Consider the following 17,226-nt stretch of genomic DNA (forward strand, 5'->3'; position numbering starts at 1 on the left):
TTCTGGGGGCCCGGCACAACATCCCACACTGCCAATTCAGAAATGTGCCCCGAATTCCCCGCGACGTGGGCTCACTTCTGGGAAGCGCTCAGCATCATCTTCAGAGAAACACAGTTCCCTGAACTAGGCCCTCAGCCCACAAGCATCTCCCCACAAAGGTCTGTGAAGACGCTTAGCTCCTGGGGGCTTCCCAGGCCTCACGGTGAGGAGCTGGGAGGGCCTCCCACAGAAAAGTCTCCCTCTTACCAGGCAGGACTAAGGAAGAGGCTCGAAGCCCAACTTGGGCTTCTTGTCACGGCTGCGGACACTTAAACCTCCAAAGGCAAAACTCGTGGTCCCTCGTTAATTTCCCTCAACTTTACAACCTTTTCCAATATTTTCGACAACTTCTCTCCCCATCAGAAAACTGTACAGGGGCTTGTTTTAAAACTCTATTTGTGCATTTTAAAGCATTCAAAAGAAAAGCTGTGTTGTAAAACACTAACTAATCAGATGCCTGCTCACAATTTTTTCTTTTTATTACAGTTTAGGGATTTTTTGGAGCAACCCCAGAAAAATGCTGAATCGGCCTAAAATTCCTTTAAGGTCGTTTTTCCCCCTCCCCTCTCCCATTTCCCTTAAAGCATAAAATCTATCCTTTAAAAGGAAGGGGGAGGTGGGTGTTGAGAAGGGAAGGATTTTGCCCTGTGTTTGCACTTCCATTAGGGAAGACCACTTAACAAGGTGCTCCCTGCCTCTTACAAAGAGTTATTTAATTACCTTAGTCATGAATGAACAGACCAGACCCTTCTAGAAGACCTGAGGCTCGTGAATGAATCACACCCAGGGTCTCAATGGCACGGTGATCAGACCTCAGGGCCATATTTTAGGTAAGAGAGGAATTTTCCCCTTTTTAAATTTTTTATTTGAAGGTGTGAGGAAATGAAGAAAAATGGAGGGAGAGAGGAAGGAGGGAGGGAGGGAGAAAAGGCCAAGTTCAGTGCCTCAATGGTACCATGTCTGGTCTCCAGCTTATGGAGTCAAGCATGAGGCCAGAGAGGCAGAGCTGTTCTGATAACACCCCGTGGGATTCGGAGAACACAAATGTGCACAAGAGTGAGGCCATCTGAGCATAGCTGTGCTGATGTGGTGGTGCTAAGGGGAGAGGGGGGTCCCCGAGATTCTAACCTTTCAGGACAGGGACACACTTGGGAAACCAAGCCAGTACAGACAAGGCCACAGCAGCTGTAGTCCACTGCATTAAATGTGCTCCTTGCCAGGGCACAAGAGGGCGGGAGTAACAGGCGGGCAAGGAGGGGTCTCAACCCCATCTCGTCTCCTCGAGGCATCGACTGTAAAGGGGTATTTCTCTGCCAAAATCCCACAGTGGGACAGGCCTGCGAGCCCTCTGCCCAGTGGTCCAGCAGAGCAGAAGGCTGAGGATGGAGAAGCCAAGGAGACAGGAGCCTGGGGAGAAATGGCTGCCGCACTCAGGCTGATGAGGGCACACGGAGGGCACAATGGAAACCCATTTAAGTTAAACCCAGCAAATCTGGAACACAAACGTTGCCACGCTTCGCCCTCCGCAGGTCCAGGGTCCTCCCTCCTCGGGACTCCGGCGCCGCTGGCTGCTTCATCCTTTCCTTCCCCTACATCAGGTATCTCAAAGGTTAACAGCACCCATCAGCCCTGCTCCCCACCCTGCTCAGGAAACCGGCTGTTCTGAGAGCAACCAGCCCACTTCGGGGACAAGGACTGCAATAAACAGGACCAGTGCCAATCCATCAGATCTACTCCCAGCCCAAATACTCACAATTAACAAGGACCCTTGTTGGTGTCTTATTTTTAAGAGGCTAATGACCAAAAACTAAAGCAAACACATAAAAAAACTTGCTGAGGTATCTGGCTTCAATCTGGGTTCTGGGTAGATTTACCCAGTGTTTATTACAACTTCATCCAGAACACGAAAGATTCCCAAGGCAGCACAGACAACTCTGGGGTTTAGAGCAAGTTACCCATGGGGGTTGAAATCAACTCAAAACGTTTCAGGTTAACTCTCAGTGACCCAGAAAACGCTCAGCCCAACCCATCGCCACTACCCCAAGCTCCTTCACCAAATGGATCAGAGAATGAATTCTGGCTGGTAGAAAGCAGGACTGAGAAAGCTGGATTTTTTTTCAGAGCTCTGCAATGAGATATCGCTATTGAGGTGGCAGGGTTAGGGGGTGAGCAGGGGGTGCTGTAAGGTCTCTTTCAATGGCCAGGGTGCTTCCTCGGGTCCCTGGGCCCAACTAACTGAGTTCCCCAAATCCCACGCCTCAGGGAGTTTGGCTACAGTGCAACACTCCCCACTCCCATGAGCTGACCAGCTATGGAGTCACACACCCCCTGCCCTCCCTCCCAGTTCCAATCAGCCTCCCATGGAACTTTGACTTAAGCTCATCCCTAAAACAGAGCTCCCAGTGCCAGCCTCACAGGGTTGTTTTAATGATCTGATACAAAAACAGCCATGGACCAGGGCCCGGCTTGTGGCTACATTCGGGGGTCTCATCTCTTAGGAGCCCATCTTCTCTTGGGTTCTCCAAATGCTCAGAAAATGCTGACCACTCTTCCCCTTTGCCTCCTTCCCCCACACCAGGCGGGAGAACAGTTCTGGGCCGATGCCTACACCTAATAAGCATTTACCATGTACAGGCCTTGTTTGACGGGGCTCATAGCAACCCTGTGAGGTTGCACACTATTACCATCCTTATATTAAAGATGGGGAAACTGAGGCACATGTCACTTGCCAAAAAGCAGAGCTGGGATTCAAGGCTCTGGGCTCTGGGATTCAGAATACTGCCCAGTGTGCGCTGTGAGTGGGCAGCCACCTCAGGCCTCTAACACCACCTGTCCCCAAGGGTTCCTCTCCAAATGCTAGAGGGAAAAATAAGTGTCCTTCAGAACACACTTTAGTAATGCTATGCCTACTTTAGGGCTGAGAGAGGGGTCCAGCTCCCTCGAAACAAGAGCTAGGAGTGAACCGGCTTCTTTGCCAGCAAGCTGATCTGCGACCTAGGCCAAGTGGCTTGCCCTCTCAGAGTCTCAGTTTGAGCTGTCCATAACTCATATGAAGAGGGCCTGGCAAAAGAGACCCAGGGGCCCCCTTCTGGCTCTGACTGTCTCTGGCTACACTCTGTGATTCACAAATGCACCCAATCCGTATTAAACCACACTGGTTCCATTTATTTTTACTACCTTCCAGAGAGTAAGAAAATCACTTTGGCGGTGGGGGGGGGCACATTTTTGCATTTAATTTGCAACAAGAAAACAGAACAAGACAAAATCAAAGGGCAAGGAGATTTGAGTCCTATTTTGCTGCGTCCCTCTCTAAACCAACTTTTCTTTTTTAATTTCAAAGAGTTACAGACTTGTATTCTTTCTGTCTGGTCATTCATGGCCCTCAGGAAAAGGGGAGTCCCCGGGGGAGATCTCCTTATCACCATACTTTCAATGTCCGCCCAGGCTCGGCACCCCGAAGGTCCTCACCCATCGCCACCCTCCTCCTGCAAACTCTCCCGAGCTCACATATTTGGCAGATCCTGCTAGTCTAGAAGACTGATTCGTGACTGTGCCTTACAAATTATGATGAGTAATCAGTTACTAGAGCTAAAATTTACTTCCCTGCTCCCCAAACCGGCCCCAATCTCACCTCCCAAAGCCCCACAAACGTCCAAGTCCGAGGCCCCCAGCCCGGGGGTCTCTCCTAAGAGCAGTATTCTGCCATCAGAGAATATAATTGAGGGTAGTGCTGGGCAGGGGAGGGAAGCCACACAAAGCAAAAGCTCCTGTCTGTCTCGCCAGCTGGGCTGACGCGGCTTCCTGTGCCCCAGCCTTCAGCCATGCAAATTATAGCGTGTACCCGGCTGCCTGCCTTCGGAGGAGGCCAGCTCTGCCCAGCTCCGAGAGGCCGCAGAGGAAGGGTGGGGACTCCCAGGCCGGCCAACTCCATTCATAATATTTACAGTAAGTGGGCCTCCCTGGCTGTTGTTCGGTGTGCTTCCAGCCTCACCATTTCTCAAGTTCCAATTTCAAGACTCTTCCACTCCACGGTGCACCACCAAACTCCCACCATAACCCCTAAAATAACTCAGCCAGCTCTCTTCGGAAAGGGGGTTCACACACCTGCACACACAGAACCCCCCAGACCTGCACAGCATGATCTGCTCACCCAGCTGCCCACTGGGTATGACCCTGGTCGCTCCCAGGAAGACACAAGAAGAGGTGAGACCATCATGCAACAGAAAGATGTCCAAGTCCAATCTTTACCTCACCCACCCACCTCCCACCTGGACAGAGTCCAGAGATCCCCCCAAATTCCACATGTGCATTATGCACACACATTCGCATACACGAATCCAAAAGAACCTTTCTTAAACCACCAAAAAGTCCCTCGTTTTCTTCTTTTTATTGACCACTTGTAAGTATGTGGGGTCCATGTTCAAGCCCGATAAGAATCTTAATAAAAACGGATGCCTAAGGAGCCAATTTTTCTAAAAGGATGCAAACTCCAAGTACAGGAGGGTTTTCGCCTGGTTCTGGGGGTCTGGGGGCTCTGTGGCAAGCTGCTTTTGCTGTGGGCCTCATTTTAATAAAGCCCCATGCACACTGACCTCCCAGCTCCCGGAGAGGTATTTCAGGACCCAGACGCAGGCCTGCCCTGCCCCCTCCCCAACCCCCACACAGCTCCAACTCAACTCTAGTTTTTCTAGAGGAGAGGAAAATCGTCCGAAGACATGGAAAAATACCGTGAGAAACAAAAGTCCTTTTCATCCCTCCTCTCCCCCAGCTACCCCTGTTCCATAACAATTATGAAAACTGTTGGATGGAGTGGCATTTTGAACATTTACTGCATTCCGGCCAATAAATTCCAATGCAGGATCTGATGGAAAAGGCTCCCTCTCTGGCCAGCTCCCTGGCTCCCCGCCCCCTGTCACTCCCAGTCCTCATTCCTTCTCTCTTTACAACCCAACACCAGGGCCTGGCCAGGCCGGGGCCGCACTGTACTTACAGGGAAAAACAACAGTACGACAGACTGGAGTCAGTGTGCAGACTGGAAAAGTTAATCATTACTTCTGTCTGCCTCTGTAATCTAATCTCGCCAGCTTTGACACACTCACTGTTCAGCCAACCCAGCCCTTTCGCCCCCAAAGCACCCAGGACCTCCTAGGCCTGAAAGCCCCCTCTCCCAGGCCCTTCCACCCCTGGCCTCCAGTGGTGAGGCCAGGGGAAAGAAAGACAGATGAAAGTTTCCCCCAGCCTGGACTGCCATCACAAGGCCCCTGGAGTCCAACATAAATCGCCAGCTGCTCTGTGCTGTGTGCCCCACATTTCAGAGGACTCCAGGCCTCACATCAATGTGGGCTCCAATCTGGCTTATATGACTGCAGAGAGCCAGGCTGCCCCTCCTCCAACGCACACGGACAGACTCAGACCCCCCACCCCACCCCCACCCCCACCCTTCCCTCACTCCCCATGCCCCAGGGCTCATCTGCAAGCCCGTCCAGTTGCATTCAAGAGTATGATGGGCAGTCGGGCTTCCTTGCTGGCCCCATGTGATCCGTCCATGCACAAGGCAAGATGGCCCTGCCATATGGCAGTGCCTCAAAAAACTAAACAGAGAATTACCACATGACCCAGCAATCCCACTTCTGGGTATATACTCAGAAGAACTGAAAGCAGGATGTTCAAAAGAGACTTGTATACCCATGTTCATAGCAGCATTATTCCCAATAGCCAAATGGTGGAAGCAACCCAAGTGTTCATTGAACGATGAATGGATAAACAAGACGTGTATACACACACCTAAAAAGAAAGGTAATTCTGACACGTACTACTGTGCAACATTGATGAACCCTGAGGATATTATGCTAAGTGAAATAAGCCAGGTCACATGGATGGAAATAAGCACAAAAGGTCAAATATTTTATGATTCCACTCATATGAGGTACCTGGAATAGTCAAATTCACAGAAACAGAAAGTAGAATGGTGGTTGCCGTGGGCTAGGGGGAAGGGGAGCAGGGAGTTAGTGTTTAGTGGGTACAGAGTTTCATTTTTGGAAGGTGAAAAAGTTCTGGAGATGGATGGTGGTGATGGTTGCACAACAACGTGATGTACTTAATGCCATTGACCCATACACTTAAAAATGGTTAGGATGGTAAATGTTATATACATTTTACCACATGGGCCGGCCCCGTGGCTTAGCGGTTAAATGCGTGCGCTCCGCTGCTGGCCGCCCAGGTTCGGATCCCGGGCGCGCACCGACGCACTGCTTCTCCGGCCATGCTGAGGCCGCGTCCCACATACAGCAACTAGAAGGACGTGCAGCTATGACATACAACTATCTACTGGGGCTTTGGGGGAGATAAATAAATAAATAAATAAAATTTATATACATTTTACCACAAAAAAAAAAAAGCAAGAAAGAAAAAGGCCCTGCCTCTCCTAATGCTATGCATGCCCCCTATAAACCTGCCTTCCTGAGTATAGGGGATTCCATCAGTGGGGGGCCCACAGCAAGGCTAAAGGCCCCATGGAAATGTATGCAAATACTGGTATGCATATGCATTTTTCTGGGGAAAGATTCCTCAGCTTTCACTCATTCTTGGAAGAGTTTGCAAACCAAGAAACATTAAGAACTACAACCTTTTTATTGGCAGACGGAAGAGGCTATTAGCTACCCACCACCTCAGCAACAGGGGTCTCATTCCCACACACCTCCAAATCCAAGAACCAAAGATCACAAACCACGGGATGTCAGTACCGCAAGGGACTTAAAGACCAGGTCCAACCACTTATTTTGCAGATGAGAAAACTGAGAGGCCCAGGACACAAAAATGGCTCACCCAAGGCTATGTGGCCTGGTGGTGGCTGAGCTTCTGCGCCGGCCCACCCCCCGCAGCCCCCCAGCCCAGGAAAGCAGGCCAGCCTCTGGGGACAGACACCTGGAGGGCACTTTTCCCCCTATTGTAATTCTCTCCAAGCCCCCTCCTGGGACTCCTCCGGCAAAGACTGAGATTGGGGGGGTTTTTGAATCTTTGCAGGAAATACCCCCAGCGGGGTTTTAATTGTGACCCTACTGAGCTGGAGATGGGGCCATCTATTTTTAAGAACTGTACTGTGGGGTCGGCCCCGTGGCTTGGCGGTTAGGTGCGCGAGCTCTGCTCTGCTGGTGGCTTGGGTTCGGAACCCGGGTGCGCACCGAGACACAGCTTCTCCGGCCATGCTGAGGCCGAGTCCCACATACAGCAACTAGAAGGATGTGCAGCTATGACATACAGCTATCTACTGGGGCTTTGGGGGGGAAAAAAAATGAATAAATGAAATCTTTAAAAAAAAAAAAAAAAAAAAAGAACTGTACTGTGCACCCAGGTCACAGGAAGAACTCAACTTTTGCTTTTCCCTCTTGGTTACTGATTAATGAGGGGGAGGGACCGGGCTGGCTAAGAGCCTGCCCTGGGGCTGGCAAGGTCCCCAAGCGTTTCTGAACTAGCAGCTCTTCATGACCCTTCCTTGCCTCAGAAGTTCACTTAGCCTAGTGGGGAAGGAGACACTTCCAACTTCCTTAGGGGACTGGAAGCAGCGGAAGGTGGGAAAGGTTATGGGGACGATAATTTCACCTCCGAGTGGCAAATGCAGAAACGTGAGTGCACTGGCAGCACAGCAATCATCTTGGCGTCGTTTTTGTTCCTGCTGAGCGAGCAAGTTAAAAAGTAAAAAGGCAATACAGAAATGAACAAACACGAGGGCCACCAACAGTCACTGGCCTGTTATCTGAGTTGTCTTCTGTCTGAAAGACACAAACTCCCAACTTTGCAAGATGAAGTTGGAGTTGAGATCAGTTCTACTCCGTCTGACCTGGATCAAACCTCAGGCCGAACCAGCTCTCCAGAGCTTTTCTAGCCAGTGGGGCTCCACAGAGGAGCAAGGAGATTAATTAAATTAGTGAACTCCGCAAACGGAGCCATCAGTCAACCTCGGGGGAATGGACAGGGGCAGGATGAGCATAAAAATGAAACACCTTGGTAACTGCGTATTAGATTACTTTGTGCAAACCCAACCACACACGGGGCTGCGACTTCAGCAATGGGCTTGACCAACAGATTTAAAACGAAAATCTAAGAGGTGCATCTCCAGATGGTCTTCACAAGAATCAAGCCCACAGGTGTTACAAAAGGAAAGTCAAACTCCTGGGGGTTTCGAAGACGGCCCACCTCTCCTGCGGCTGTCAGGACACTAAATACCATCCTTTCAGATGTCCACTCACCCCCCGGCTGTGGTCCCAAGGAACAGCCAGCGCTTGACTGGTCATGGTACTCCCAGGTACCACCAGGGTCGGGATTATAACCGCACCTCCTCATGTTACTGCTGTTATCTCACAATCAACAAATGGGTGGTTGGGGGGACTAGAACCAAAACCAGAGGAGACAGACCTCTGTTTATCCATAAGCTTTGCTTTATCTCAATTCTCAATAGACCACAGAACCAAAGCAGAGGCCAAAGCTGACGACAGAAGAGCCCTCTGCCTGCCCTGTGTGCTCAGGCGATCATCCCGGGGGCCCACCCCTGCACCTCTGCCCTGTCTTACAACACATCACGCCATGGCCCAGCTCTGAGCCCACAGGACCTGGCTCCTTCTGTCCTGTAGAAACTGCCTGAGAAGCTGCCCCTTGCCTGACTCCTGATGGTGCCAACTCCTGTTCAAAAGCCCTCTACCTCATCGACGCAAGAGCACCTTCAGACAGGCCATCACATCTCCTGCTCTTCATTCTATCAGGGCCCAAGAACTGCATCCTCCACGCCTCTCAGAGCCTGGTGCTCAAGAAATAATTGATAAATGAATGAACTGCAGGGACACGCTGGCTGCTCCCAAGGCACCTGGCCGAAGGAGGCCCACATGAACCCATCTGGGAGGGGAGCGTGCCTTCCGGGCAGGGGTCAGCTAGAAGGGCCCAGGCCCTGTCCTGGGCTCCCGTGGAGGCGGGAAAAGAGAAGCCCCTGGCCTCAGCTACTTCCTAGCCAGCTGTGGCAGATTCAAGAGGAGTTTCCAAGCCAGGCGCCAGCCCGGCAACCTCTGTGGGCACACCACCTGCCCACAGCATTCTGCCTTGGCGAACTGCTCTGTTTGGACAAGTCACCCTCACAGAGTGCTCAACAATGCTTTTACACACCCCAGGGCTCTTGTTGTGTTACGAAAACAAAACAAAGCGCGCTAAGGAAAAAAGCTGGTGGTGGTGGGGCGGTGATTGGGGAGCAAGCAAGCCACACACGAGTCTTTCTTTCTGCTCTCCATCCTAAAGATGGCTCCTGGGCAGCCCGAATCGGGGCACTGTCCCATGTCATTAGAACAATGACATCATCAAAAGAGAGGGGACCTAGAAACCCAGAGATGAGTAAACAGAAACACTGCTTTCACACCCAGGACAATACCACCTTCTTCTCCCCATCGTGGTGGGGCTGTAGCAAGCCCTCTTTTCGGGGGAAGCTTCCGGGTAACCAGTAGGCCACATTCCTCCACCCACCCAGGGCAGAGCACAGACACCGGGCACAGCTGTACTGGGGAAGGTCTCACGCCTGTCTCCTCTCCACTCCTCACTAGCGCCCAAGAAATAGATAGTCTCCTAAGCTAAGGGAACTCCTTGGGTGGAACGGGGCTCAGTGGCTTGAAAATAAAGGCAGCCCTGAGTTCCAACCTGCCAAGTGCCAGGCACCTCCGTTAAAAGGCTAAGGGCAGGGCCGGCCCCGTGGCTTAGCGGTTAAGTGCGCGTGCTCCGCTACTGGCAGCCCGGGTTCGGATCCCTGCCGCGCACCAACACACCGCTTCTCCGGCCACGCTGAGGCCGCGTCCCACATACAGCAACTAGAAGGATGTGCAGCAATGACATACAACTATCTACTGGGGCTTTGGGGGAAAAAAATAAATAAATAAATAAAAATTAAAAAAAAAAAAAAAGGGCTAAGGGCAGAAGTAAATTCCTACTCACCTCCCACCAAAAAAATATAAGAATTTTTTTATTTTTTTTTTTTTGCAAGTTAAAACTGAGCTAATGACACTGGGTGGGGCTCCGTATTGAGGACTAAGCAGCCAAACCAAAATTCACTTCCAGCCAAGAGCTGCTTGGCCTCACCATTTGGGGAAGGAAGCTAAAAACTCATGAAAGATTCTTTAGTAAACCGGGAAATAAGGCTGCAGTCAACGTTTCAACTGAAGGTGACCCTTCTGGTAAAATATTTTTTTTAATAATAAAAATAACATAAAGTTCTCAAACAGCCTCTTTCTTAAAGAAAATGGTCTAAAAGTTCTCGTGGGAGTGGAAGGGAAGAAGGGGGGAAAGGAAACAGGCCTGGCCTCCTCTCTCAGCCACTACCTTTCACGAACAACTTTTTTCTGGAGTTCTTCTCATAAAAGGAATGTGATGCAATTTCCTGTCTTGTCCCAATATTTCCTGTTCACTCACAAGGTGAAAGTTATCATCCTATTTTAAACAACTGTCCTACACTCCATAGAAAGTTCCTTTTTCCAACCAGTGCCCCACTCCTATCACAAAATCTTCCCATCTTAGAATATAAATACTATCATTTTCTATACCTTTAAAGAATTGGCTTAATGAAAAGCCTAGTTCTCTCTAGAGCAGGCAGACACTGAATCTACAACTGCAGCTTCTCCAGGAACTGGGCTAGGGGCCCAGATCCCCAAAGAGATCACATGGGGAGAAGTGGAGGGGGCTGGGTTCGGCCAAGCCCCCCCAAATGAGCCAAAGTGTTTAGGTCGAGTGGCCGTGACCAAGGGAATGTTGCTTTCTTGGTGTGTTAGCCACTAAATTGAGAAGTGTGTCTCAGCAGTTAATAATATCTTCCCGCTGAAAATAGCCCGGAGAGGAAGCCTCTCTGTGACAGTAGGCACACAGCCAGACTCCAGGCTAGCCATTCAACACTGAGCGAGAAAGATGGTAGGGCCAGTGGTGACCTCCCAGTGGCCGCGCTGTACAGTATCCTTTCACAAGGCTCCCGCAAAGGGAGGGCTCCCGGGCGAGCCACCTGCCTACTCTGCAGCCCTATAACCCCAGCGAGGATGTCACACAGACCAGGGGCTCCGGCAGCAGGGCCAGAGGAAGGGTGCGGATCACCCAGCGAGGGGTCGGGAGGACCCCAAGTTTTGGAAGGCAGCCCCTGCATCGCGCTGCTTACGGGTCCCCAGGCTGGCCAGAGAACCAGGCTGGGCAGGCCAGGGGAAAACAGGATCTGGGGCAGAGAGGGAGCAAGTGCACTCACTTCCCCTGCAGAAAGGTCAGGCTCGGAAAACGAGCCACAGGGAACTTTCCTGCCTCTCATTTCTGCAACCCACATGGAAAAGGGAAGGTCGGAAACTCAACAAGAGATACGCCTGCTTCTTCAGGTAAAATGAGTTAGAGAGACAGGCCCATCGCCGTGTCCCCACCTGCAAGACCCCACATATGCTCTGGAAACAAGTGTCTATCAACAGTGGATCTCAGGCACCTAACGAGTCTCTCTGTGTCACTGTTCTTCATTGATTATTCAAATATCTTCATGTATTTAAAAGCTACCACAGGTCACTACCATTTAACATTGTAGTAATACACATAACATAAAATTTACCCTTAGTGACATTGAGTGCATTCACAGAGCTGTGCAATCCTCACCACTGCCTAGTTCCAGAACATTTTTATCACCCCAAAAGGAAATCCTGCCCCACGGGTCACTTTTACAATGTCATTCGCAACAGCAAAGCCAACTGAAGGAAGATGTGGAGTTAATGCACCTTGTCAAGTTTCCACAATCATGCAAAAATCTTATCTGAAAAGAGACACTCAAATTCTTCATGACGGAAGCATATATAGAATCACAGAAAACCTGCCCGGCCACCAGGCCACCAAGAGAAGCCACCAAAGATACTCCCCACAGCAACACAGACTCCTTTACCCCCCTACACCAGGGGTTCCAAACCCAACTCGTTGGCACATTGCAATCCCCAAGACAACTTCAAAAAACATTGATGCCAGGACTCCACTGACAGACTGTGATTCAGAAGACCCCGGGTTCTAAGGTGCAGGCAAGTCTGGGGAGCACTGCTCTGTGCCTTCTTTGTCCCACCAGGTTAAGACACCTGCTTAGAAGGTGCTGCTCCAGCTTCCAGGCCTAGACTGAAGAAGTTACCGGAGAGCTGCCTGGCAATCACAGCACTGCAGGACCAACATTATGGTCACAGCAACAAGCAAGACGCAAAGGAAGCCAGACTTAATCATGAATCCTTTGGCATTTCCTCCCTTTTCACTGCCCCACTGGCTCTGAGTGCCACAGAGGTCCCATAAGTCCAGAAGTCCACCCAGCTACAGCCAGGCTCTGCTAAGAAAAGGCCCAAGGGGGAGGGTGTGTGTGTGTTAGTGTGCTAGGCTGTAGCCAAAAGCTACACCGGAACCTGGCCGTCACCTGGCCCCTCCCTGTTCGCTGGCCAGCCCTGTTCTGCCTCAGTGACAGGATGCGTGAGGCAACAGCCCATCCAGTCTGGCCTGCAGAGCAGCCCAAATTTGCTCTAGAGACTTTAAATGCTGTCACCCTGCATTTAACCCCTGCCTGACTGCCTCACTCTTTCCAGGACAAAAGGGGTTTTATCAGTGGGCCCTTCTCCAAGGGTGAGTGCACGACCTCAAGCATTGCAGAACAGATGACAAGCAGCCTGAGCTGCTGTCCATGACTGGTCTTCCCCGGGGCGTGGGTGTGTACCAGGCGAGCTGGCCCTAAGATGGCATTTAGGGAGATGTGGATTGGGTCCCTAGAGATCCAGGCTGTCACTTATCATCAGACTGTGGGGAGGTGAGGGGCTTGCTCACATGTGCTGTTCCATCTGACTCCCCCGCAAAACCCACGCTCTCTTGGCCACTTGGATGAGCTCAATCCACTCCCCCCGGCCTCCCCATGGCATTAGATGGCTCATGAAACCACATGCGGCTTGTTCCCAGGCAGGGAAGGAGACATCAAACTCATGGCAACAGGCACCCAGGCCCAGGGTCCCAGTTTGCTATCACCATTGCAAGCCAGACAATAAATAATTGTTCACATGCAGCTGAATAACTTTCCTTAAAAACAAGATGGAGCAATCTTTCCTAAGCCATTTGGTTTGACCCCAAGTTGACTGTGAACTGAGCCAGGACCGCATTTTCAGAACATATAGGTATTTCTGAAGACTCTCCTCTGAGGCTATCATAGATGCAAACAGGGATCGAAGAGGAGGAGAGAACTGTTCCTGGGGTACATGCAGACCTAGAGATACTCCCGTCATCCAGACTTGGGAACTAGAAGCTGTACATGGATCTTAAGACTTTAGCAAAGGAGTGGCCCTCTCTTGGGTTGGTGGAACAGTGTCTCTCCAATAAGCATGATTTTGCAAAGCCAGGAGATGGGGTTCCCTCAACTGCCCCCCAAAACACATCAGTACTTATGTCTCCATTGCTTCCCACCTCCCTCCTTGAAATCCATGGTGGCACCTCTTTTGAATTTTAAATAACTACAAATGGGTGCTGGCCTCCAATCCCTCCCCTAACTGGGGAGGTCTGTATGGCTGAGGCCCAGCCAGCTCCAGACATGAATATATAGAGGAGGAAGCTGGAGGATGGGTGAATAACCTGGAACTTGCAAGTGAGATGGTGTTCCTTCAACTCTCCAAACCAGGCCAGCAGACAAGCTACATGAAAGCCCCCTAGAAACTCCAGATGGACGCTGCAAAGATGACAGCTTCTAACACATGCTTTTAATTACCAGTGACACAGTGAAAGTTCTGGGAGCAAATCCTTTCCATTTCCACCACGGAGCCAAAGCTAGAAGCTTCCCGTCTACGTCAGACCTCTCTCCAAGGTGGGTCTTCCTGGGCCAGGACGCATGCCAGCAGCAAGGACCTGTCCTGGAGTTGCATGCGTTTCAAAAGGCACCAGACCCAGAGAGCTTAACTCAGGCTGCCAAATCACGATTCAGAACCAATCCACCAACTCTCCCCCACCCCCAAAGAGCATATCCTCTTGGAGAAGCTGGCCTGTTGTCCACTGACCTCGTGTAAGAGGGACCCCAGCCTATCCCAGAGCCTGCCTTTGGGCGTCTGCCTGCTCATGTGTCTGTGCACGGGACTGTCTATCTGTATGTCTGCAGCACACGTGCGTGTGCGTGCACGCACACACACACACACAACCATGCACCGAACAATCCATCTGTCTCAGAGAGCCGGCTGTCAGAAATGAAAGTACAATCTCCTGGAACAGAGTCACAGCCTTCTAAAAATGTGCCATTTTCCCAGACTGAGGAAACTTGCAGGGGTGGGGTATGTTTCACTGCGAGTCCCGAAGGCCTGGGCCTGTCAGCTCACCGGCCAGCCCCAAGCTGCAAGGCTGGAATTCCAACCTGCATCCAGCGGGCCTGCTCCCAGCACGCCCACCGCCCACTCCCCTTCCTCGCAGGAAAGGGAAGGTCCAGCCTTGGAGTCACCCCTGCATTTCAGGAGGGGGCATGCCTTTAGAGCACACCCCCACCCCCACCTCCGAGGCACCACATTTTCACATTCGGCTGTTTTTTCTTTCCCTTCTTCCCTTGCCAAGAGAATCAAGCGCTGGCTCCCGCTGCCGACCTTCCTCCCACCCTAAACTGAGCCCCATTCATTAAGGCTGCACTCAGCCAGGGCAGGACAGGAAGGAAAACAGCACACAGAGCCTGTGAAAGAGACACTCAGAGAGGATATTTCAAGGGGGAGGAGAGGGCGATGCTTGTGGGCGCTTTCCTGGCTCCCCACCCTGATGCCCACTTGGTCCCCCTCCCCCAAAGCAGTCTCCCACCCTCCAGCCTCTGCTAACCCCTTCCCCTCCCCAGCCCTGCCCCATTCAGCCACTGCAGCCCCCACTGGCCTCATCCTCTGCAAGGCGGACACACCCAGGCCACCCCCCCCATGGAAAGATCAACTTCTTGGAAAGGAGGAGGTTTGGGCTTCCTCCATTTGCAAAACCCTTTGCCCTGGACCAGGGCCACTACAATCATCTTTTGGGGAGCATTCTCTCTACAAACGGTATAGCCCTTGGTATAGCCCTTGGTTTGCTCCATGCCCATCGCCTCCCCTCCCAGACACCCCCAAACCACTGGCACCAACCCAAAAACCAGTTTCTTCAATTCCCCTCCACGGCACATTATAAACTGCTCCGACTCCAAATGGAAAGAAGAAAGAGCTCTAACTTTGAAGCCTTGGGAATTAGTAAATCAAGACCTAAAATTCAAAACAAACGCTCTTTCATGTGGAGGCCCTCCCCCTAAGTTTTGTTTTTGCAGTTTTGTTAAACCTCACGATCTCTTCAGAGACTCATCGCTGCTGCCTAGCAGCTCCTTGTTAATCTAAATGGTTGCAAAAAATTACCTTGGGGGTGGGGGGGAGTAGTTAATAAATGGTTTTACCCCCAGTTTCTTTCTAGGACCGGAAAAGTTTTTGGGAACCTAAAGCCCACTCATCTCAGAAGGGGCTTCAGGGGGCATGCTGTTCAGCGGATCACACTGTTTAGCTCTCGGGGCTGGGTAAGGACGCGCTCAGCCCAGTGGCGTCATTTCCTCCAGCAGAGGAGACAGACAAGATGTTATCAATAAGACAAACCTTCCGAAAAGCCCCCTTTCAAAAGCTACCACTTCCCTTGCTTATTTCATGTGGTTCGGAGGGGCTGGGGCTCCTCCCGGCACATTCAGGATTTAAAAAATAAAACCATCTAACAACATCCTGAGTGTGTTCTTTTGCCCAGACCCTTTCCTCTCCTTAGCCTTCTTTCTTTCAGGAACTCTCTCAGCCTTAGAAAGCAGAAAGGACGCAGGCCACGCATGCCACACGTCGCTGCACGTTCTCCCGACTGCTCCGCTCCACTCGCATCCTCACACCCGAAGCCCCCTCCCCTCTTTGGGTCCCTCTTTTTCCTGCTCAGTTCTCATTAGGAGCTTTGAGTCAACAATACCCTCTGTCTCAGATAACAGTCAGAGTATATATTGCGCTGAAACAAAAACAAACAAGGTCTCCCTCAAGACATTCTCAGCAAGCTCAATTCCTGGAGAGGAGAGCCTGGGAGGGACCTGGCCGGGATGAGACGAGCCTGAGCCACGCCTGACCACTGAAGTCATCGCACAAAAGAGGGCGCACCACAGTCCCCCAAAGACAGTTTTACAGCTTCCATCTGAGCTGCCATGATCCTACACCAATGTCCCAAAGGCAAGAAATGAAAAATGCTGGAATTTCCTTTTTTTTTTTTCAGGTTACTTTCCCTCTTGCTTTAGCTAGTTCTTAGAAAATCCAGTGATGGCATACTGGGGTGGGAAAAACAGGTGGAAACAGGAAGTCTTTAGAAAAAGATGGAAATGCCTCCCACTTACATGTGTAATGAGTTTCTCCAAGTCTATCACTGTCTTCTCACGTCCCTTGGGGACAATGATGCTCAAGCTATGCAGTGCGCCTCATCCAATCCCATAGCCCTCCAGCACTGGCGTTCCAGGCCCTCACTCATGCCCCTGGGCCCTGGAAAACCTTCCCTCCTGGATAGCAGTGTTGGCACCTACTGTCTACAGTGTCCCCACCCTGCCGCTCCCATCCCCAGACATGCACTACAGGATCCTGCACCACGCTGGACTGGAATTAGGGCTTGCAGAGAAGCATCAAGGACACCGCCTCTAAACTCCCATCCTACACTTGGGATCTGTCTTCAACAAGTTCTCCAAAGGTGGATCCATCCCCTTCAAGGCACCAGATGCACTAGGCCAAGAGCAAAAAACAGCTTAAACCCATGAACTAATGTCACCAAAGTCACCACATAGAAGCCCCTCGAGCCAGAAGCTGCTTAGCAATAACCACAAAACTCAGCACACTGGTCCCCAGCTGGCCCTATTTCCACATGGATGGAGCAGGCCCAGTGTCCTGATGTGTAAGGGACTGCAGAATGACAAGCTAAAGGGCCCCAGAGTCACCATGGATCTATCCAGTTTAACACACAGAAAAGTGAGAATTAATTCCAGACCAGCTGGGGTGGCAGAGGGCCACCCCCACTCCTCCCACCTCCAGTACTTTCAAGAGGTCTCGGAACTGCCAGGAAAGTAAGAGAAAGAGACTCACCTGAAAGCCCCCCAGGGGCCAGATAATTCGTTCCCCCTGTTTCAGCGGAGGAAGGCACAGCATCTGGACAGTCTGCTGT

At 51.2% G+C, this 17,226-nt stretch overlaps 1 protein-coding gene across 2 annotated transcripts in view; it reads right to left on the bottom strand.

Moving 5' to 3' along the window:
• Positions 1-17,226, bottom strand: part of SMAD7 (SMAD family member 7) — a 31,732-nt gene that overhangs the window by 4,984 nt on the left and 9,522 nt on the right. Inside the window, exon 3 of one of the 2 annotated variants that reach the window (XM_087439190.1) lies at positions 17,148-17,219. In XM_087439190.1, coding sequence (XP_087295316.1) covers positions 17,148-17,219 — 72 coding nt within the window. Of the gene's footprint in view, positions 1-17,147; positions 17,223-17,226 lie in introns of both variants that reach the window. The other variant, XM_004422519.3, reaches the window with a different exon arrangement.

This window comes from Ceratotherium simum, chromosome 14 (genome assembly GCF_057802395.1).
Source record: "Ceratotherium simum simum isolate JZ-2026a chromosome 14, ASM5780239v1, whole genome shotgun sequence".
Classification (NCBI taxonomy): domain Eukaryota; kingdom Metazoa; phylum Chordata; class Mammalia; order Perissodactyla; family Rhinocerotidae; genus Ceratotherium; species Ceratotherium simum.